The sequence below is a fragment of the Haematobia irritans genome, chromosome 2 (assembly GCF_050003625.1).
Source record: "Haematobia irritans isolate KBUSLIRL chromosome 2, ASM5000362v1, whole genome shotgun sequence".
NCBI classification, from domain to species: Eukaryota; Metazoa; Arthropoda; class Insecta; order Diptera; family Muscidae; genus Haematobia; species Haematobia irritans.
Window position 1 is genome coordinate 12,166,157 of NC_134398.1, and position 25,933 is coordinate 12,192,089.

General features: G+C 26.8%; 1 protein-coding gene across 1 annotated transcript in view; it reads right to left on the minus strand.

The window, feature by feature from the left end:
* Positions 1–25,933, minus strand: part of LOC142223481 (uncharacterized) — a 525,017-nt gene that overhangs the window by 86,496 nt on the left and 412,588 nt on the right. The window contains exon 16 of the mRNA XM_075293366.1: positions 25,581–25,790. Within this exon, the coding sequence (XP_075149481.1) occupies positions 25,581–25,790 (210 nt within the window). The remainder of the gene's footprint in view (positions 1–25,580; positions 25,791–25,933) is intronic.

The window sequence follows — 25,933 nt, forward strand, 5'->3', positions numbered from 1 at the left end:
CAAGCATACTTTTCCTCTGTTGGTTAAGCTACACTTGTAGTTTAATCAATGCATGGCTTTAAGCTGAGATCAAAAACAACAATAACGATTGAAGAGAAGCCAAAAATAACAAACAAAACAAAAAAAATTTTATTTCTATAGAAAATTTTATCAAAATTTCATTTCTATAGAAAATTTTGTCAAAATTTTATTTTTATAAAAAATTTTGTCAAAATTTTATTTTTATAGAAAATGTTGTCAAAATTTTATTTCTACAAAAATTTTTTCAAAATTTTATTTCTATAGAAAATTTTGTCAAAATTTTATTTCTATAGAAAATTTTGTCAAAATTTTATTTCTATAGAAAATTTTGTCAAAACTTTATTTCTGTAGAAAATTTTGTCAGAAAATTTATTTCTATAGAAAATTCTAACAAAAAATGTATTTCTATGAACATTTGATTAAAATTTTGTTTCTACGAAAATGTGATCAAAACTTCTACAGGTAATTTGTCAAAATTTTATTTCTACGAAAATGTTATGATAGAACTAAAACTATAGAATTTTTTATTATTTATTTTTTATAGAAAATTTTATTAATATTTTACTTCTATAAAAATTTGGTCAAAATTTTATTTCTATGGAATTTTTATTTCTATAGAAAATTTTGTCAACATTTTATTTATCTATAAAATTTCTATGAAAATTTTACCAAAATTTTGTTTCTATGAAAATTTGATAAAAATTTTATGTCTATAGAAAATTTTGTCAAAAATTTATTTCTATAGAAAAATTTGTAAAAATTTTATTTCTATAGAAAATTTTGTCAAATTTTATTTCTATAGAAAATTTTATTTTTCCATTCTTTTTGTTTTGTTATTGTTGGTTTTGTTTTTTTAGCATTGTTGTTGTTTTTATTGCAGCTTAAAACCATACATTGACTAAACTACAAGTGTAGCTTAACCAACAGAGAAAAAGAATATTTGTCAAATTTATTTGGGCAAAGCCCTATAGACTGCAAGATGGTTGGATGGACGCACGTTTCGGAATTACCACATTCCTCATCAGCATATCTACTTGCAGCAAAACTCTCATCCAATTATTAGAATAAATTCAGGTAGTCCACTAAACCCAAAGTGAACCACACTTGAACCTTCCGAAAAAAGAAAAAACCAACAATAACAAAACAAGACGAATATAAAGAATTTTGTCAAAATTTTGTTAAAATTTTATTTCTATAGAGAATTTTTTCAAAATTTTATTTCAATGGAATTTTTTTTCAAAATTTTAGTTCTTTAGAAAATTTTGTCAAATTTTTATTTCTAATCAAAATTTTGTAAAAATTTTATTTCTATAGAAAATTGTTTATATCTACCGAAAATTCTATGAACATTGTATTCATATCGAAAATTTTATCAAACCGTATTTCTATAGAAATTTTTTTCTATATTTATTTCTATAGAAAATTTTGACAAAAGTTTATTTCTATTGAATATTTTGTCAAAATTTTATTTTTATAGAAAATTTTTTTAAAATGTTATTTCTATAAAAAATTTTGTCAAAATTTTATTTTTATCAATAAATTTGTCAAAATGTTGTTTATATAAAAATTTTTGTCAACATTTGATTTCTATAGAAAATTTTGTCAAAATTTTATTTCTATGGAAAATTTTGACAACAAATTTATTTCTATACAAAATTCTAACAAACAATTTATTTCTATGAAAATTTGATTAAAATTTTATTTCAACGAAAATGTTATCAAAATTTTATTTCTATTGAGTTTTTTTTACTTCTATATAAATTTTGATTAAAATTTTACTTCTATAAACATTTGACCAACATTTTATTTCTATGGAATTTTTATCGAAATTTATTTCTATAGAAAATTTTGTCAACATTTTATTTATTTATACAATTTCTATGAAAATTTTACCAAAATTTTATTTCTATGAAAATTTGATCAACATTTTATTTCTATAGGTAATTTCATCAAAATTTTTCTTCTATAGACAATTTTATGAAAACTTTATTTCTGCAGAAAATTTTGTCAACATTTTATTTCTATAGAAAATTTTGTTAAAATTTTATTTCCATAGAAAATTTTGTTAATATTTTATTTCTATAGAAAATTTTGTTAAAATTTTATTTATATAGAAAATTTTGTCAATATTTTAATTATTTAGAAAATGTTATTTCTATAGAAAAATTTGTCATAATTTTATTTCTATAGAAAATTTGGTTAAAATTTTATTTCTATAGAAAATTTTGCCAAACTTTTATTTCTGTAGAAAAATTTCTTCAAAATCTTATTTCTATAGGAAATTGTTGTCAAATTGTATTTCTTTGTATAGAAAAGTGAATATGCGACTAGGTAGACACATGAAGAAAAACAATTTGAATAAATTTAATATTCGTCTGTTTTTCTATATGACTTATTTTTAATTCTTCTAAAACAGCAGCCGAGTGTATTTAAAAAATCATAAAGCTAAAGCAAAATATGTATATAAATGTTAACATACAAAATTTAATAATTTCTTAGAATCGAGTTTATAATACTGTTTATATGTTTTTGCCATACATTAATATTATAGACTTTACATATAAATTTGCCATTATTATAATCATCATCGACACATGCGCAACAAAAAATTTATAATAAATGTAATATTCATTTTTTTCTTTTTTCTATATGTTTCATTTTAAATTGAAATTAACAAAGCTCATATAATTGATTTCAATTGACATGTCTGCGAAAGTGACAATAATTGGACCATTCGAAGGAGATAAGGATCCCCCTCCTAAAACATAATATCCTTTATTTCATCTAATTAGAAATTAAACACAGACATCTATTCTTGAAATTATGTAAGCATAGGCTCAAAAAAACCTACCCACCTCATTATTTATTATTTTTGCTGAATTGACATCAATTATATAGACGAGGCAGCATCTGTGTATTGGTGTATGGTGGAGGTGGAATGTACTTATCAAAGTGGTTTGCAGTAGGTTGCGTATGATGAATACTATTGTACATTGGTACGTATAAGTTATATTAATTATTGAAAAATGTAATGTATGGTGAATGTTTTTCATTTATGTTTAATTTTAAACAATATGATAGGAGTGAAAATATAATCGATTTTTAATAAGTCCAAATCAAGACACAATCGTTAATTGTGAATGCCCAGATTTTTTGATTTCAATTGCGAAGTTAATTAACAGTGCTATAGAAATAAAGTTTTGAAAAAATTTTCTATAGAAATAAAATTTTAACAATATTTTCTATTGAAATAAAATTTTGTGAAAATTTTCTATGGAAATAAAATTTTGACAAAATTTTCGTTAGAAATAAAATTTTGACAAAATTTTCTACGGAAATAACATTTTGGCAAAATTGTCTATGAAAAAAAAAATTTTGACAACATTTGCTATAGAAATAAAATTTTGTAACAATTTTCCATACATATAAAATTTTGAGAAAAATTTCTATGGAAATAAAATGTTGAGGAAATTTTCTATGGAAATAAAATTTTGAGAAAATTTTCTATGGAAATAGAATTTTGAGAAAATTTTCTATAGAAATACAATTTTGACAAAATTTTCTATGGACATAACAATTTAGCAAAATTTTTATAGACATAAAATTTTGAAAAAAATTTTTATAGACATAAAATTTTGACTAAATTTTTGTATTAAAATAAATTTTGAAAAAATTTTCTTTAGAAATAAAATTTTGCAAACAATTTCTAGAAATAAAATTTTGATATAATTTTCTATAGAAATAAAATTTTGACAAAATTTTCTATATAAATAAAATTTTGAGAAAATTTGCTATAGAAATGAAATTTTGACAAAATTTTCTATGGAAATAAAAATTTGAGAAAATTTTCTATAGTTGTAAAATTTTGACAAAATTTTCTATATAAATAAAATTTTGAGAAAATTTACTATAGAAATAAAATTGTAACAAAATTTTCTATAGAAATAAAATTTTGAGAACATTTTCTATCTATGGAAATAAAATTTTGACTATGGAAATAAAATTTTGACAACATTTGCTATAGAAATAAAATTTTGTAAAAATTTTCCATGCAAGAAAAATTTTGAGAAAAATAGAAATTTTGTTGAGGAAATTTTCTATGGAAATAAAACTTTGAGAATTTTTTTTTGACAAATTTTTTTGTTGAAATAAAATTTTGACAAAAGTTTCTTTAGAAATAAAATTTTGCAAACATTTTCTAGAAATAAAATTTTGTTATAATTTTCTACAGAAATAAAATTTTGACATAATTTTCTATAGAAATAAAATTTTTAGAAAATTTTTTATAGAAATAAAATTTTGACAAAATTTTTATAGACATAACATTTTGATAAAATCTTTATAGACATAAAATTTTGACAAAATTTTTTGTTGAAATAAAATTTTGACAAAAGTTTCTTTAGAAATAAAATTTTGCAAACATTTTCTAGAAATAAAATTTTGTTATAATTTTCTATAGAAATAAAATTTTGACATAACTTTCTATGTAAAAAAATTTTGAGAAAATTTGCTATAGAAATTAAATTTTGAAAAAAATTTCTATAGAAATAAAATTTTGACAAAATTTTCTATAGAAATAAAATTTTGACAAAATTTTCTATATAAATAAAATTTTGAGAAAATTTGCTATAGAAACTAAATTGTGACAAAATTTTCTACAGAAATAAAATGATGAGTAAATTTCCTATGGAAATAAAATTTTGAGAAAATTTTCTATCCATGGAACTAAAATTTTGACTACGGAAATACAATTTTGACAACATTTGCTATAGAAATAAAATTTTGTAAAAATTTTCCATGCAAATAAAATTTTGAGAAAAATTTCTATGGAAATAAAATGTTGAGGAAATTTTCTATGGAAATAAAATTTTGAGAAAATTTTCTATGGAAATAGAATTTTGAGAAAATTTTCTATAGAAATACAATTTTGACAAAATTTTCTATGGACATAACAATTTAGCAAAATTTTTATAGACATAAAATTTTGAAAAAAATTTTTATAGACATAAAATTTTGACTAAATTTTTGTATTAAAATAAATTTTGAAAAAATTTTCTTTAGAAATAAAATTTTGCAAACAATTTCTAGAAATAAAATTTTGATATAATTTTCTATAGAAATAAAATTTTGACAAAATTTTCTATATAAATAAAATTTTGAGAAAATTTGCTATAGAAATGAAATTTTGACAAAATTTTCTATGGAAATAAAAATTTGAGAAAATTTTCTATAGTTGTAAAATTTTGACAAAATTTTCTATATAAATAAAATTTTGAGAAAATTTACTATAGAAATAAAATTGTAACAAAATTTTCTATAGAAATAAAATTTTGAGAACATTTTCTATCTATGGAAATAAAATTTTGACTATGGAAATAAAATTTTGACAACATTTGCTATAGAAATAAAATTTTGTAAAAATTTTCCATGCAAGAAAAATTTTGAGAAAAATAGAAATTTTGTTGAGGAAATTTTCTATGGAAATAAAACTTTGAGAATTTTTTTTTGACAAATTTTTTTGTTGAAATAAAATTTTGACAAAAGTTTCTTTAGAAATAAAATTTTGCAAACATTTTCTAGAAATAAAATTTTGTTATAATTTTCTACAGAAATAAAATTTTGACATAATTTTCTATAGAAATAAAATTTTTAGAAAATTTTTTATAGAAATAAAATTTTGACAAAATTTTTATAGACATAACATTTTGATAAAATCTTTATAGACATAAAATTTTGACAAAATTTTTTGTTGAAATAAAATTTTGACAAAAGTTTCTTTAGAAATAAAATTTTGCAAACATTTTCTAGAAATAAAATTTTGTTATAATTTTCTATAGAAATAAAATTTTGACATAACTTTCTATGTAAAAAAATTTTGAGAAAATTTGCTATAGAAATTAAATTTTGAAAAAAATTTCTATAGAAATAAAATTTTGACAAAATTTTCTATAGAAATAAAATTTTGACAAAATTTTCTATATAAATAAAATTTGAGAAAATTTGCTATAGAAACAAAATTGTGACAAAATGTTCTACAGAAATAAAATGATGAGTAAATTTCCTATGGAAATAAAATTTTGAGAAAATTTTCTATCCATGGAACTAAAATTTTGACTACGGAAATACAATTTTGACAACATTTGCTATAGAAATAAAATTTTGTAAAATTTTCCATGCAATAAAAATTTTGAGAAAAATTTCTATGGAAATAAAATGTTGAGGAAATTTCTATGGAAATAAAATTTTGAGAAAATTTTCTATGGAAATAGAATTTTGAGAAAATTTTCTATAGAAATACAATTTTGACTAAATTTTTTTTATTGAAATAAATTTTTGACAAAATTTTCTTTAGAAATAAAATTTTGCAAACAATTTCTGTTAACACAAACCTGCCATGACAGGTTTGTGTTAACAGGGAAATTTCCTATGGAAATAAAATTTTGAGAAAATTTTCTATCCATGGAACTAAAATTTTGACTACGGAAATACAATTTTGACAACATTTGCTATAGAAATAAAATTTGTAAAAATTTTCCATGCAAATAAAATTTTGAGAAAAATTTCTATGGAAATAAAATGTTGAGGAAATTTTCTATGGAAATAAAATTTTGAGAAAATTTTCTATGGAAATAGAATTTTGAGAAAATTTTCTATAGAAATACAATTTTGACTAAATTTTTTTATTGAAATAAAATTTTGACAAAATTTTCTTTAGAAATAAAATTTTGCAAACAATTTCTAGAAATAAAATTTTGATATAATTTTCTATAGAAATAAAATTTTGAGAAAATTTTCTAGACAACTAAAAGTGTGACAAAATTTTCTATAGAAATAAAATTTTGAGAAAATTTTCTATGGAAATTAAATGTTGAGGAAATTTTCTATGGAAATAAAGTTTTGAGAAAATTTTCTATGGAAATAAAATTGTGACAAAATTTTTAAGAGAAATAAAATTTTGAAAAAAATTTTTTTTTTGAGAAATAACATTTTGACTAAATTTTCTATAGAAATAAAATTTTGACAATATGTTCTATTGATATAAAATTTTGACTAAATATTCTATAGAAATTCAATTTTTTCAAAATTTTCTATAGAAATAACATTTTGACAATATATACTATTGATATAAAATTTTGACAAAATTTTCTATAGAAATAAAATTTTGACAACATTTTCTACAGGAATAACATTTTTACAAAATTTTCAATAGAAATAAAATTTTGACAAAATTTTCTATAGAAATAAAATTTTGACAATATTTTCTACAGGAATAAAATTTTGACATCATTTTCATTAGAAATAAATTTTTGACAATATTTTCTATGGACAGAACATTTTACCAAATTTTCTATAGATATAAAATTTTGACAAAATTTTCTATGGACATACATTTGTGACAAAATTTTGTACAGAAATAACATTTTTACAAACCTTTCAAAATTTTGACAATATTTTTATAGGCATACAATTTTTGACAAAATTTTTTATTGAAAGAAAATTTTGCAAACATTTTCTAGAAATAAAATTTTGATATAATTTTCTATAGAAATAAAATTTTGATATAATTTTCTATAGAAATAAAATTTTGACAAAATTTTCTGCAGGAATAAAATTTATACAAAATTTTAAATAGAAATAAAAATTTGACAAAATTTTCTATGGACATACATTTTTGACAAAATTTTCTACAGGAGTAACATTTTTACAAAAATTATACAATTATTATTCGAGCTTTATGGACAGATATAGATTAAGGAACATGGTTAATAGAGCCATTGAAAAGAAAACGCCAGATACAAATCTATACACGCCTGGACTGTACATGTTTCGGTTTGTATCTGGCGTTTTCTTTTCAATGGCTCTATTAACCATGTTCCTTAATCTATATCTGTCCATAAAGCTCGAATAATAATTGTATAATTAGATATAATGCATTTGGACGTCAATTGCCTGTTTCGGTATCAGGCTAACATGTAATATAATTTTTACAAAAATTTCAATAAAAATAATATTTTGACAGAATTTTCTATGGATATATATTTTTGACAAAATTTTCTATAGAAATAAAACTTTGACAAAATTTTTAATAGAAATAAAATTTTGACAAAATTTTCTATATAAATAAAATTTTGACAATATTTTCTACAGGAATAAAATTTTAACAAAATTTTCATTAGAAATAAATTTTTGACAAAATTTTCTATGGACATACATTTTTGACAAAATTTTTAATGGAAATAAATTTTTGCCAAAATTTTGTATGAAAATAAAATTCTGAAACAGTTTTTAGGAAATAAAATGTTGGCAATATATTCTATTGATATAAAAATTTGACAAAATTTTCTATAGACATAAAATTTTGACAAAATTTTGTACAGAAATAACATTTTTACAAAATTTTCAATAGAAATAACATTTTGATAAAATTTTCTACAGAAATGAAAAATATACAAAATTTCCAATAGAAATACAATTTTTACAAAATTTTCTATAGAAACAAAATTTTGACAAAATTTTGTATAGAATTAAAATTTTGACAACCGTTTCTATGAAAATAAAATTTTGACAAAATTTTCTATAGATATAAAACTTTGACAAAACTTCCTACAAATATAAAATTTTGACAAAATGGTCTATAGGAATAAATGTTTCACAGCAGTTTAATATCATTAAAAAATTGTAATTTTCGTAGTAGGTCATACTATCAAAGTCCATTGTGAGTAAAAAAAAAATCCATAGACCACAAAAATTTGATCAAAAACGTCAAAATAAGATTTTCTTTAATTTGGTAGATTGTTGGTATTATTATTGGATTTTCATGGAATGTGGTCAAGTAGAAAAATAATGATAATGAAATTTGTCATTAAAATTGAACCAAAGTAAAAAAGTGCATGAATATTATGAATTTGCTTTTAATTAATGATTGACATTTTCATTCCCAATTTCAATGGAAATTTTTTTGGCTAACTTTTAATGACATTTTCTTTCTGTGTATAGTGGAGCGTTGGGTTGCGTATGATAAATGTTGTTGTGCATTAGTGCGTATAAGTCATATTAATTATTGAAGTACGTAACGAATGTTAAATATTGTTGCCTATGCTAAGGGGCTACCATGGACGCGAGGGTTTCGGCTCAATGATGAGCAATCTACTGAAACAACTCAAAAAAATTTTTTTTTTGTGTTTTATCGAAAATGTGATATATTCCACGGCAACGATGCGTAAATAAATTTCTATATTTTTTGCTTGCATGCTTTATAATATAACCTCCTATATACACGATCCTCGGTGATTTGCAATGTGGGACCAAAAATCCTTTTTTAAATGGTTATTCATGTTTAATTCATATGTATTTCTACGAAAGATTAAGAGAACATGAAAATAATATTCATTTTTCTATACCAAATAAATAAAACAAAAACCGAATATTTCAACTTACTTGTTGAGATATTTGTCCTTCGACACTGAAGATGTCTTTTTTTCTCATGGTTCAGGGGAATTAGGTTTTAATTACAAAGAATTTTTCTTGTTTGGATAATTCACAGAAAATGTAAAGTGTTTTAGGTTGTGTTTTTTTTTGGGAATTTCTCTTGTTCCTCAAATTCACCTGAAGATAAAGGTCAAGTTTTGAGAAAAAGATCCTGAGTGCATTTATATCCTCAAGCCTAAAGTACTTCAATCAATTTCAGATGACCTTCAGATCAAAGGGGCTTCTTTTGGGTTTCCTTTTTCAACACAGCAAAAAAAAAAATACCCGAATAAAATCTTTGTTGATGATGTTATTTTCATATTTTAAGCAAACATAAATAATTATTTGTTATATTATCCAGGGATTGCTATAGTCTTGGATACCAAAGGCCGCTTTGTCTTCATTCTCATACATAAGCAATTTCACTTGGCTATGTGCCAAAGAAAATTGTCATGCAAAAAAAAGGAAAAAATATGAAGATTCCTTTTCCAATAGCCATGACAGGTTTGTGTTAACAGGGATCACAAGTTTACAAGACAATGCAAAAAATAAATAAGAAAATGGAATACTTAACATTAACATTTTGTTTATGACACTTTTTGATGGTCATCATAAAATATACAAATGAATGATGGGGAGAGTCATCCAAATCATATTTAAAAGATGAAAATAAATCACTAGGGATTTATTTTAATATTTATTCAATTAAATTTAAGTGAATAAATATTTCAATTGTTGTTTTGACATTGCAAACAATGCCAATGACATTGTGTAAGGTGAGTATTTTGAATATGTATTTTAATGGGATTTTAGATTAGCTCTCAAAGGCAGAGAGAGAGAGCATAGTGTGAGGGAGGAATAGAATAAAAGAGAAGAGATCTACTCATTCATTAACTCTACTCTGTAAGCAGAACTCACTTAAAAATATTGAAACCAATGATTCTTATAGCATCACACACAATCTCGACTTTATTTTTTACGGTACTACTTTAAAATAAAACAAGTAAGGAATGTCTAAAGTCGGGCGGGGCCGACTATATTATACCCTGCACCACTTTGTAGTTCTAAATTGTCGATACCATATCACATGCGTCAAATGCGTTGGGTGCTATATATAAAGGTTTGTCCCAAATACATACATTTAAATATCACTCGATCTGGACAGAATTTGATAGACTTCTACAAAATCTATAGACTCAAAATTTAAGTCGGCCAATGCACTAGGGTGGAAAACAATGTTAGTAAAATAATGCGCCACAGTGTGGCGCAGGGTATGAATATGGGAAACATTTAAATCTGAAGCAATTTTAAGGAAACTTCGCACAAGTTTATTTATGATTTATCGCTCGATATATATGTATTAGAAGTTTAGGAAAATTAGAGTAATTTTTGTAACTTTTCGACTAAGCAGTGGCGTTTTTACAAGGAAAATGTTGGTATTTTGACCATTTTTGTCGAAATCAGAAAAACATATATAGGGGAGCTATATTTAAATCTGAACCGATTTCAACCAAAATTGGCACGCATAGCTACAATGCTAATTCTGCTCCCTGTGCAAAATTTCAAGTAAATCGGAGTTAAAAATTGGCCTCTATGGTCATATGAGGGTAAATCGGGCGAAAGCTATATATGGGAGCTATATCTAAATCTGAACCGACTGCAACCAAATTTGGCACGCATAGCTACAATGCTAGTTCTACTCCCTGTGCAAAATTTCAATTAAATCGGAGTAAACGATTGGCCACTGTGGTCATATGAGTGTAAATCGGGCGAACGATATATATGGGAGCTATATCTAAAACTGAACCGATTTCAACCAAATTTGGCACGCATAGCAACAATGCCAATTCTACTCCCTGTGCAAAATTTCAACTAAATCGGAGTTAAAAATTGGCCTCTATGGTCATATGAGTGTAAATCGGGCGAAAGATATATATGGGAGATATATCTAAATCTGAACCGATTTCAACCAAATTTGGCACACATAGCTACAATGCTAATTCTGCTCCCTGTGCAAAATTTCAATAAAATCTGAGTTAAAAATTGGCCTCTGTGGTCATATGAGTGTAAATCGGGCGAAAGCTATATATGGGAGATATATCTAAATCTGAAGCGATTTCAACCAAGTTTGGCACGCATAGCTACAATGCTAATTCTACTCCCTGTGCAAAATTTCAACTAAATCGGAGCAAAAAATTGGCCTCTGTGGGCATATGAGCGTAAATCGGGCGAAAGCTATACATGGGAGCTATATCTAAATCTGAACCGATTTCAACCAAATTTAGCACACATAGCTACAATGCTAATTCTGCTCCCTGTGCAAAATTTCAATTAAATCGGATTAAAAGATTGGCCACTGTGGTCATATGAGTGTAAATCGGGCGAACGATATATATGGGAGCTATATCTAAATCTGAACCGATTTCAATAAAATTTGGCACACTTCACTATAGTACTAATAGTTCTCTTGTGCAAAATTTTAGGCAAATTAGGGTAAAACTCTGGCTTCTGGGTCCATATAAGTCCATATCGGGCGAAATATATATATATATATATATATATATATATGGGAGCTATATCTAAATTTGAACCGATTTCAACCAAATTCGGCACACTTTACGAAACTATAAATTGTACTCCTTATGCTAAATTTAAAGTAAATCAGGCTGAAAATCTGGCCCATAAAATATATACCGATCGACTCAGAATCACCTCCTGAGTCGATCTAGCGCTTGGTGTCCGTCCGTCCGTCCGTCCGTCCGTCTGTCCATGTATTTGTTGTTCCCAGGATTCCGGTCGCAATTATTAACCGATTTTGATGAAATTTGGTACAGGGAGTTTTTTGAGCACAAGGACGAACGCTATTGAATTTGGAAGAAATCGGATCAAATTTAGATATAGCTCCCATATATATGTATCGCCCGATTTCGACAAATGGGATTACGTTGCGCGTTTTTGCAAACGGATCGTCACCAAATTTGGCAAAAGGTAATCTTTTCCATCGTCTGAAAAATTTCATCCAAGTCGGTTCAGATTTAGATATAGCTCTCATATATATGTATCGCCCGATTTTCCCAAATTTGGCCACAAAACCTTTATTTATCAACCGATCTTACTCAAATTGGCTAAATATAATCTTCTATAGCACTAACTATATGTGCAAAAAATCATCGAAATCGGTTCTGATTTAGCTATAGCTCCCATATATATGTACCGCCCGATTTTTCTAAATTTGGCCATAAAACCCTTATTTATCAACCGATCTTACCCAAATTTGGCTAAATGTAGTATTCTATAGCAATAACTATATGTGTAAAAAATGATCGAAATCGGTTCAGATTTAGATATAGGTCCCATATATATGTATAGCCCGATTTTCCCAAATTTGGCCATAGAACCCTTATTTATTAACCGATCTTACTAAAAGGTGGCTAGATCGTCTTACTAAAAGTTGGCTAGATCCAGTCCTCTATAGTACTAACTATATGTGCAAAATTTCATCGAAATCGGTTCAGATGTAGATATAGCTCCCACATATGTATCACTCGATTTTGAAAAATTCGCCCCTAATAACCTTATGTTTGACCATACAGGCCTCATTTCTTAACCGATCTTACTCAAATCTTGCACAAGGTAACCTTTTGTGGTATTAATCAAACCCGCAAAATATTATGCAAATTGGTTCAGATTTAGATATAACTTCCATATATATGCATCGCTCCATTTTCCCAAATTTGGCCATAGTACTGTTATTTATTAACCAATGTTACTCAAATTTCAAATGTTGATGTACTAGCCGATCGTACTAATACGTACTTGTAGCACTTACATAAGAATATTGCTCGATTTTTACAAATTTGTATTTATTACCCACACTAATTTAACGATTTTCTCTTTTTTAATAATGGACTCAATATTAGTGGCACACTAACCCTTTTAGTGCAAAATAAACTATAGCTCCTAATATTAGACATTTCTGCTCAGATTGTGACAAGACACCAATAAACATGTACCCCCCTTTATGTTCTCCAAAACCTATACCAATGATACCCCACAAATGCTTATATTTACTAATTCAGTAGTGGTGGTTTAGGGTATAATATAGTCGGCCCCGCCCGACTTTCTACTTTACTCACTTGTTTTTTGCTATAAATTTTATATCATGTACCTATTTGTCCTTCTTAATAGTTGGCAACACTGATAAACCGTTATCTGTAATCTCACTCCATTCACACAGTAATTGTCTGACCATCGACAACTGACTTTAAAACAATAAACAATTACGTTTTGTGTCACAATTCTATTTTTATTTAAATCATTTCAAACGTCTTTCAATTTAATCGTGCATATTCTCCCAGTTCTCTTAGTTAATATTGTATACCACAGCAACACCAATATCCTCCTTTCAATCGAAATGCAATAAAAACAAAACACAAATCTCTTTAACAATTCCATAATCATTATTATTTTAAATTTTATACCTGTATACCCCATTAAAAACTAAAAAACAAAACATCCACAATGAATATATGAAGACATCGTTAGCAGTTCTCATTGCAATGGTTTGTTGGTTGCTAGAGGTAGAGGGGATTTTGAGTGTGGGCTTGCACTCCCACACATGAGTGTGTGTAGCAATGCGGCATCATTGTACACGCGTGTACAGTTGAATGCCCTGTTGTTGTTGTTGTTTTGTGTTGGTGGAGTGCGTTAGTCTGCATTAAAGTGCCCTTATAAAATTATTCTAAACGATCAGGACTGTGATTATTATAAATGCTCTTTACATTTACTTATGCGTAAATAATTTCATCATACAACAATCTCATATGTACTCGCATATGTGTGATATGTATTTGTGAGACTGTTCATATGAGAAAGACAGGGTTGTTTATATGTAGGTGACCTAATGATATGAAAAAGACATGAGCCCAAGTTGAATGCTTTAGGAAAAAAACAGAGATGTATGTAAACTTCTTTTGTCTTATGAGATTTAAGATTCGTATTATTTGTTTTGTTTTTTTTTTTTGTACATTAAAAGTATTGATAACCTGCACAATGCGATGGGAGATAGGATAAGTTTGTCAACACATCAAATTATTCGTCTACCAAAGGTTTTGCCAAATAGAGATATTATTTATGAATTCAAATAAGAAAATATTTTTTTTAGATATATGATCGGATTTTAATTTTATAATTATAAAGAAGGTATATCCTTAATAATGAAAATCTATATTAGAAATATGACTACCATGATCAGGCTTAAAGCACCATATTCTGCTCGTGAGATTTTTCATAACCGAATCACAAAGTGGCTGCCCCATATTATATTCAATTCAATTCAATTCAATTTAAGTTAATAAATATTTGAATAGAAGTTCTGGCATTGCAAAAAGAAAATGAAAATGTATAAAGTAAATATGTGCATTGTGAAATTTAATGGGATTAAAGATTAGCTCTGAAAGGGAAACAGAGTGTGAGAGAGGAGTAGAGTAAAGGAGGGTACTATGTTCGATTTTCTAGCCGAATTGGAGGCTGTAGTGTGATTAACACAAACAGACGGATATTATTAGATTGTCGGCGAAGATCAGTCTTGGGATGATCGATATCTTGGTATGTTTTAGTGCCAACTTTACACTCCAAAATGTGCCAAAATAAAAAACGGATTGTGATCCGGACGTTTAGCGATCATTGTGCGTTAAGGTTGAGTTACATACCATGCTTTAATGCGTCAGTTGATTGAAGAGTTGAATTTTCTCTTTGAAAGCAATAGTTTTGTTAGAATGATTCAAACTGAAAAAATCAACCCTACCATCAACGCACGGATTAACGCTTGATATGTAGGTTAGGTTAGGTGGCAGCCCGATGTATCGGCTCACTTAGACTATTCAGTCCATTGTGATACCACATTGGTGAACTTCTCTCTTATCACTGAGTGCTGCCCGATTCCATGTTAAGCTCAACGACAAGGGACCCCCTTTTATAGCCGAGTCCGAACGGCGTTCCACATTGCAGTGGAATCACTTAGAGAAGGTTTGAAACCCTCAGAAATGTCACCAGCATTACTGAGGTGGGATAATCCACAGTTGAAAAACTTTTTGGTGTTCGGTCGAAGCAGGAATCGAACCCACGACATTGTGTATGCAAGGCGGGCATGCTAACCATTGCACCACGGTGGCTCTCACGCTTGATATGTAATTCAACCTTTAGAAATGAAGCGATTAATATAATTTCTAAGCAATTATTGGTTGATGCTTGCTGAGCCTTGTTAGAATGTCCATGGTCTGGGGGCCAAAAAATTTATCTCCTCAGGGCTTCAATATTGTCTTGAGGACATTTTTTCCAATAACTAGTTTTCAGGATTTATCCGGTGATTTTTTTTGTTCACAATATGCTCAATTTGGAATTATATTTGTATCGGTGAATACTTTACAAAATTTTATTTCTATGAAAATTTGATCACAATTTTATTGTCAAAGGTAATTTTGATAGAATTTTATTGTTATAGAAAATTTTGGAGCAAAATTTGACAATTCCTCCACTCGTTCGATGAATTCCATAGGTTCGCGTTCGCCGTTGTATTTGATTCCCCATTACCGGACCTGATCAGCCACCGCTCGCCAATCCTATGTGGCTGTCGGGTAAGGACGAGCCGCGTTATGTTGGCTGTCATCCCTTTGACTACTCGGCTCCCCTGTCGGCTCGCTCTTTCTTGTTTCCGTGGTGGTCGTATCATTCATGCTGGTCTGGGTTCCGGTAACCACAATTCTCACCGGAGCCTTATGATTTGGTGACTTCTTCCCGGTGAGGTCATGCTCTTCCTGGATTTCCAGCAGCTTCTCTAGTGTCTCTTTCTCATGTTCAGTGCCAAGGAAATGGGCGAGCCTCTTTCGGAGTTCTTCCACGTTACCCGTTATGTCCAACTGGAATCTGATTCCTATTGAAAATTTCGCCACAATTTTATTTCTATGGAAATTTTGATTAAAAGTTTATTTTTATAGAAAAATTTGCCAAAATTTTATTTCTATAGAAAATTATGTCAACAGTTTATTTTATTCCAAATTTTATTATTCCGATAGAAAATTTTGTCAAAATAATAAAACTTTGACAAAATTACAGAAATTAAATTTAGACACATTTGTACATGGAAATAATTTTTTTACAAAATTTTGTATAGAAATAAAGTTTTGACAAAATTTTCTATAGAAATAAAATTTAAAAAAAATTGTCTATAGAAATAAAATTTGACAAAACTTTCCATAGAAATAAAATTTTGACAAATTTTTATATAGAAATAAAATGTTGACAAAGTTCTCCAAGGAAATAAAATTTTGACAAAATTTTCTATAGAAGTACAATCTTGACAGCATTTTCATATCATTAAAATATTGTAATTTTCGTAGTAGGCCATACTATCAAAGTCCATTGCAAGTAAAAAATCTATAGAGCACAAAAATTTGATCAAAAACTTCAAAATAAAATTTTCTTTAATATGATAGATTTTTGGTATTATTATTGGATTTTCATGGAATGTGGTCCATTGGAAAAAAGTTTGACAATAATAATGAAATTTGTCATTTAAAATGAAACCAAAGCAAAAAGTGCATGAATATTATGAATTTTCTATTAATTAATGATTAACATTTTCATTCGCAATCTCAATGAAAAACGGACAGATTTGGATGACTAACTTTTAATGACAATTTTGGCAAAATTTTATTTCTATGGAAATTTTGATTAACAGTTCATTTTTATAGAAAATTTTGCCAAATTTTATTTCTATAGAAAATTTTGTCAAAATTTTATTTCTATAGAATATTTTGTCAAAATTTTATTTCAAAAGTATTTTTTTTTTTCATTATTTTATTTCTATTGAAAATTTGATTAAAATTTTAATTCTGTAGAAAATGTTGTCAAAAATTTATTTCTATAGAAAATTTTGTCAAAATTTTATTTCTCTAGGCAATTTCATCAAATTTTACTTCTATGAAAATTTTATTTATATAAAAATTTCAGTTAAATCTATATATATAAAATTCAAATTATGTTTGTTTGTTTATTTGTATGTTCCGGGTTGGCGCGAAAACGGCTGAACCGATTTACTTGAAACTTTCAGAGATCGTGGGGGGCACTCATGTGCTGAAAATAGGGTACCTCATTTTTTGACATATGGTCGCGGAGGGGGACCTCCCCTTTGTCGGACTTTTTGAAAATTGGACCAAAGTTGACCGATTTGCTTGAAATTTTCATTGAAAGTTGGGTTTGGCATCTAGACAAAGATCCGTAACTTTATATTTCGATATTTGGTGGCGGAGGGGGGCCTCCCCTTTGTTCGACTTTTTTTTTAAAGTACAGTGAAAAAACTAAAATTCTCTAAATTATCTGAGATTTACAGAGAACATGCGGTGAGGTTATGGAATTAATATGGGGTACCTGATGGTTTCATATGTGGACGGGGAGGGGGACCTCCCCCTTGCCCTACTTTTTTTAACTTGGAACAAAATTATGCGATTTGCTTGAAATTTTCATTGAATGTTGGGGTTGGCATCTAGACAAAAATCAGCTACATTATTTTTCGATATTTGGTCGGGGAGGGGGACCACCCCTTTGCCCGACTTTTTTTTTAAAGTACAGTGAAAACAAAACTAAACTCCCCCGACTGAGATTTTACGGAAAAATTAGTGAGGTTATGATATTTATATCATGTTCCTAATTTTTTAATAAAAATAAAAGGGCATAGGGAGACATCCGCTTCTCTTAAGTACATATAGAGAAACAATTAAACTTTACCGAGTTACTTGAAATTTACAGAGGACTGGGGAGAGGTTACGATATTAATAGTTGATACCTGATTTTGTGATATTTGGACGGAAGAGAGGCCGCCTCTTTAGGATTATAATTTGCTTGACATTTTCTGGGACGTTTACAAAAGATACGCTACATCACTTTTCGATATTTAGTCGGGGAGGAGGTCCTCCTCTAAAACTGCAAAAAAACAACAATTCTTAAGATTTCTTGAAATTTACATAGGCAGTGGGGGAAGTTTATGAATGAAGAGGCAACTTTCCTTGCCCCACACTTGAAGGAAAGTTTCAAGAATTTTCAGGGAAGGTTAGGGGTGCTATTCACTACGGTGTTTGTCGATATTGTATCGGGGAAAGTGACGTCCCTTTAAAACAATAGAGCAAAATTTAAACATCGCCGATCTACTTGAAAATTTACAGGGAACGTGGGAGGATGTGATTAAATTTATACATGATTTTTAAATTAGTATATGATTTTTCGATATCTGGTTGGGGAAGGGGAAAATTGAAATAAACTTTGTAGATTTACTTCGATAGAATTTATAGGGACCATTGATTAGTTGTGAAATTAATATAGGGTACGTGATAGTCCGATATCAGGTCGGAGTGGAGCGAAGGTGGGGAGAGGGTTCCCTTTTGTCCGTTTTTTTTTCTTAAATTGAAAGTTAGGTTAGGTTAGGTTATGTGGCAGCCCGATGTATCAGGCTCACTTAGACTATTCAGTCCATTGTGATACCACAGTGGTGAACTTCTCTCTTATCACTGAGTGCTGCCCGATTCCATGTTAAGCTCAATGACAAGGGACCTCCTTTTTATAGCCGAGTCCGAACGGCGTTCCACCTTGCAGTGAAACCACTTAGAGAAGTTTTGAAACCCTCAGAAATGTCACCAGCATTACTGAGGTGGGATAATCCACCGCTGAAAAACTTTTTGGTGTTCGGTCGTAGCAGGAATCGAACCCACGACCTTGTGTATGCAAGGCGGGCATGCTAACCATTGCACCACGGTGGCTCCCAAAAATTGAAAGTAGAGGGTTGTCCGTAAATGGGAACTCGGTACATAATTTTATAATTTTTGCACAGGCTGAAATTTACATGAAATTGGCAGCCAACGTAGAGGGTGCATAATTTTCCAACATTTTAGCAAATGTTAATGTGGTAAAAATTTTTACTACTTTTGCTTTTTCCGATTTATTGGATGGGAAACAGTAATTATTTGTATGTTATTATAATATAGTGCTTAATTTTCAGATATGTTTAGGAGAAGGATACCTTTCCTTGCAAACCACACTTAAAATTCACAAGAAATATAGAAGATTGTCTACTTGAATACAGAACATTATTTACATTTTTGGCGGAAAGGGTACACCCTCTCCCCGACATTTTTGAAGACGAACCGTTTTACATATGCGTATCCGCCGTATTTGTACCTATAAACGAAAAAGCAAGTAGTCCGATTTGTTTGAAAGAATTCAAATCTTTTCGAAGTTGTTCTCAGCATGAAGGATATGGTTGACTAAGTTGACGCAAAATGTTCCTACAAATACGCTTCGGAAGGCGCAGCGAAGCGGGCCGGGTTACGCTAGTTTTATTTAAAATTTGTTAAAAATTTCTTTGAAAATTTGATCAAAATTTTATTTCTATGCAAAATTTATCAAAATTTTATTTCTATGAAAATGTGATCAACATTTAATGTCTATAGAATATTTTGTCAATTTTTTTTTTCTATAGAACATTTGCTAATAATTTAATTTCTATAGAAAATTTTGTCAAAATTTTAGTTTTTTCGAAAAATTTGTCAAAAAATTTGTTTTGATAGAAAATTCTGTTAAAAATTTATTTCTGTGAAAATGTGATTTAGATTTTATTTCTATGAAATTTTAATCAAAATTTTATTTCTATAGGTAATTTCCTCAAAATTTTATGCCTATAGAAACTTTTGTGCGAATTTTATTTCTATAGGTAGGTTTGTCAAAATTTTATTTTAAAAGATTATTTTTTCAAAATTTTATTTCTATAGAAAATTTTGTCATAATTTTATTTTGATAGAAAATTTTGTCATAATTTTATTTCGATAGAAAATTTTGTCAAAATTTTATTTTATGAAAATTTGAACAACATTTTATTTCCATAGAAGATTTAGTCAAAATTTTATTCCCATAGAAGATTTTGTCAAAATTGTTTGCCAAATCAGGAATGAATATATACATGTATTTTTTTCTTTTCCTTTCTTCCCATTCTTTTCCATATATCTACATTTGTTTTAATCAAGCCTTCTTTTTATTTGCCTCTTATTATTTTGCGTCACATTTTTGGGACAAGGTCCAAGTTTCTTAATGGGGATAAGGATAGGTGGTATTTCCATCCAACCATCTGTAAGAGTATCTCTTATGCTTTCCGAAGAATTTTCATGAGGAAAAAATGTTTATTTTTATTGCAAGTTCATTTGCTTTGTCTTTAAAGGAATATGCAAGAGAATCAAGCCACAATATGGAAGACAAAACATCTTAAGAAATTCATTTGTAATGCTAAACTTAAGCAAGCAACCACAGTCATGGTATTTGGTAGTTACTTTCAATTGGTGCAGATTGAATAAAGCAAAAATGCGATTAAATGAATGAAACCATTCAACAGTCATCAGCCATCATGGCATATGGTAATGTCTGAGAGATAAGAATTTTTTCATTTAACATTCCTTCAAATGTCTGAAACTAAAGTACAAAACACAAAAAAAAACTTGACTTAAATTCCAAAGAATTTCTTTGATGATATGGAAATTTTTACTTTAGGACTTTAGGAGACAAAGCTTTCATCTTTGCAAATATTTTACCATTCTTGGTAATTAGATGTTAAAAATCTTTAGGGGTCATGTTGTGCGGGGTGGCTTTATATCAGGGATCATATTTCCATCAATGTTGGCAGGGCATTTTTCGTTTGGAGAATTATTGGATTCACACTAAAAAATATTGATCTAATAGAAAATATTTTGAAACCTAAATTTTTTGCATTAGAAAAAAAAACTTTGGCCTGATATTGGATTATGCAACCTAAATTTTAGGACACACAATTTATATAGTTTTAAATAATTTTTGTTTTTGTAATAAAGAAATTTCTTCATAGCTTTTAAGACACAAAACATTAAAAAAATAATTGATGCAATAAATTTGCGTGATTGACGTTTGTTTTTAATAAAACATTAGGTAAATAAATTAAATATTTAATAAAAAAAATTGAATAAAAATTTTATTTAGACAAATTTTTTTCAATAAATTTTTCCTTTCAAAATTCTGAACACCTTTTTGAAGGCTAGAGCTATGGCCTAATCAATTGATTAGTCCAAACTTTTCGATATGTTTAAGACCATTTTCTTTTTTGAATCGAAAAAAAAAAATTCCATTAACCCAAGTGACCATGAACCATATTTTTTTATAATTGCCATAAAACAACTTTGATATATTTTTTGCAAACTTTTGCAAAACAATAATAAATATGGTCAATGAAAACATATTTTCCCGATTAACTCTATGGCATATTGCCTTTGGTTTTAATTCTCATATTTTATGTAATTTTTGTCTCCTTGAAAATCATTTTATTTTCCTCATTTTTTAGCGAAAGAAAAATCACTTCGTTTGTTTTTTTTTTTCTACAAAGCATTTGGATAATTTGGTACCCAATTGTTTTGTTTATGACCATAATAAATTTTAAGTAATTGTCCTTTGAATCCTTTTGCTACCCCCAAAAGACTTATGTTATTTTATTTTGTTTAAAAAAAAAACAACAAAAAAAAAATTGAAGAAGGAAGCTGAAAAATCATGCAGCTCCAAACTGCAAGAGCTGGTGCTATGGTAGTGTTATGGTTTCTTTTGTTTCCGTTTCCTTAAACGAGTATGCCCTATGGTTATTGTCTTGGAGGTTTAAGTATGTGTGTGTTAGTATGAGAGTTTGTGTGCAACTATACACCTATATTAGATGTATCCTTGAAATAAAGAAAGACAATAGGTTTTTATCACTAAAATGTAATTGCTATATGGCAGGGTCGTGGCCACAGTTGGTAGGATTCTATCAAAAATTATAGATTTTTTACTGATAAATAAAATAAATAAAAAAATGATAAATAAAATTTTGACAAAAATTTCTAAAAATGGAGTTTGAACAACATTTTCTATAGAATTAAAATTTTGATAAATTTTTTTTACAGAAATAAATATTTGATAAAATTTTCTATAGAAATAAATTTTATTTCGAAAATTTTTACTAATTTTTCCTTAAAAATCAAATTTTGCCAAAATTAAAAAAAAAAATAAAATTTTGACAAAAAGTTTCTATAGAAATAAAATTTTGACAAAACTTGCAATAGAAATAATATTTTGACAAAACTTGCAATAGAAATAATATTTTGACAAAATTTTCTATAGAAATAATATTTTGACAAAGTTTTCTAAAAAACAAAATTTGAACAACATTTTCTATAGAATTAAAATTTTGATAAATTTTTTTTACAGAAATAAATATTTGATAAAATTTTCTATAGAAATAAATTTTATTTCGAAAATTTTTACTAATTTTTCCTTAAAAATCAAATTTTGCCAAAATTAAAAAAAAAAAAAAAAATAAAAAAATAAAAAGTTTCTATAGAAATAAAATTTTGACAAAACTTGCAATAGAGATAATATTTTGACAAAACTTGCAATAGAAATAATATTTTGAATATTTTCTATAGAAATAAATTTTTGACAAAATTTTCTATAAAAATAAATTTTTGGCAAAATTTTCTATAGAAATGAAATTTTGACAACATTTTCTATAAAAATAAATTTTTGACAAAATTGGGTGTAGAAATAAAATTTTGACAACATTGTCTATAGAAATAAAATTTTGACAAAATTTTCAATAGAAATAAAATTTTCACAAATTGTTCTATAGAAATAAAACTTTGACAACATTTTTCAATAGAAATAAAATTTTGACAACATTTTTTATAGAAATAAAAATTTGACAAAATTTTCTATAGAAATAAAATTTTAATAGCATTTTCTATAGAAATGAAATGTTGATAAAATTTTTTGTAGAAATAAAATGTTGACAAAATTTTCCATAGAAATAAAAATTTGACAAAATATTCTATAGAAATAAAATTTTGACAAAAAATTTTATAGAAATAAAATTTTAATAGCATTTTCTATAGAAATAAAAATTTGACAAAATATTCCATAGAAATAAAATTTTGAAAAAATTTTCTATAGAAGTGAAATTTTGATAAAATTTTCTATAGAAGTGAAATTCTGATATAATTTTCTTTATAAACAAAATTTTGATAAAATTTTCTATAGAAATAAAATTTTGAAAAAATTTACTATAGAAATAAAATTTTGACAAAATTTTCTATAGAAATAAATTTTTGAAAAAATTTTCTATAGAAATACGATTTTTACAACATTTTCTATTGAAATACAATTTTGACAAAATTTTCTATAGAAAAAAAAATTCTATACAAATAAAATTTTGACAAAATTTTCTGTTGAAATAAAATTTTCGTTTTGTTTGTTATTGTTGGCTTCTCTTCAATCGTTATTGTTGTTTTTGATCTCAGCTTAAAGCCATGCATTGACTAAACTACAAGTGTAGCTTAACCAACAGAGGAAAAGTATGCTTGTCAAATTTATTTGGGCAAAGCCCTATAGCATACTATAGCATACTGACAAGCATACTTTTCCTCTGTTGGTTAAGCTACACTTGTAGTTTAGTCAATGCATGGCTTTAAGCTGAGATCAAAAACAACAATAACGAAATAAAATTTTGACAAAATTTCCTATAGAAATAAAATTTTGACAAAATTTTCTATAGAAAAAAAATGGCAAAATTTTCTATACAAATAAAATTTTGACAAAATTTTCTGTAGAAATAAAATTTTGACAAAATTTCCTATAGAAGTAAAATTTTGACAAAATATTCAACAGAAATAAAATTTTCACAAAATTTTCTATAGAAATAAAATGTTGACAAAATTTTCTACAAAAATAAAATTTTGAGAACATTTTCTGTAGAAATAAAATTTTGACAAAATTTTCCCGTAGAAGTGAAATTTTGAAAAAAGTTTCTATAGAAATCAAATTTTGACAAAATTTTCTATAGAAATAAAATTTTGACAAAATTTTCTATAAAAATAAAATTTTGACAAAATTTTCTATAAAAATAAAATTTTGAGAAAATTTTCTGTATAAATAAAATTTTGACAAAATTTTCTGTAGAAATAAAATTTTTACAAAATTTTCTATAGAAATAAAATTTTGACAAAATTTTCAATAGAAATAAAATTTTCACAAAATTTTCTATAGAAATAAAATTTTGACAAAATTTTCTATAGAAATAAATTTTTGACAAAATTTTCTATAGAAATACGATTTTAACAACATTTTCTATTGAAATACAATTTTGACAAAATTTTCTATAGAAAAAAAAAATTCTATACAAATAAAATTTTGACAAAATTTTCTGTTGAAATAAAATTTTCGTTTTGTTTGTTATTGTTGGCTTCTCTTCAATCGTTATTGTTGTTTTTGATCTCAGCTTAAAGCCATTGACTAAACTACAAGTGTAGCTTAACCAACAGAGGAAAAGTAGGCTTGTCAAATTTATTTGGGCAAAGCCCTATAGCATACTATAGCATACTGACAAGCATACTTTTCCTCTGTTGGTTAAGCTACACTTGTAGTTTAGTCAATGGCTTTAAGCTGAGATCAAAAACAACAATAACGAAATAAAATTTTGACAAAATTTCCTATAGAAATAAAATTTTGACAAAATTTTCTATAGGAGGGAAATTTTGAGAACATTTTCTATAGAAACAAAATTTTTTATAACATTTTGACAACTTTTTCTATAGAACTAAAATTTTTACAAAATTTTCTATAGAAATAAAATTTTGACAAAATTTTCCATAGAAGTGAAATCTTGATAAAATTTTCTTTAGAAATAACATTTTGAAAAAATATCTTAATTTCGATAACTCTCCGTCCCCAATTGTGGTCACCACTCTGGAGTATATATAAGTTTTTACCATCCCCATCTAATATATATTAAATATTTTTCATTTTTAAGGCAAACCATTAATAAACTTTTTATTGTAATAAATTTCCCCCAAAAAAATTAAAAGGCCACCAATAAGTTAGTCAAACCTTAAGATTCCTCCCACAGACACTTTTAAAAGTATTGAAGTAGAGGATGTTAAATTTATATGTCTAAGTATTTGTAAAAATTTATGAATATGTATGTGTGAGTATTTCTTTGTACTTACCACTGGTAACATTTTCAAAAATCCCAGTAAAAATATGACCATTATACTGGAAGTTGAAACGCAAAATTGCATTTTCAAAAATGTTATGGCACACTGACGATTAAACCAAATGGGCAAAAGGATAATGAAGGCCGAGCACGATTGCAGCAAACAGCAAATACAGCTAACGATGACGAACATAGGACGTGGCGGCGTAACCAAATGATGTGACTGCAATTGTAAATTGAGAGAAGAAAAACAAAAAAAAAATGTTGGATAAATTGATATGGCAATAAGTTTTATTAAGGAGAGAATAATGGGAGGAGAAGACTCAGTGTCTCGAAAAATATTGAATTGCACTTTTTCGGTTAAGT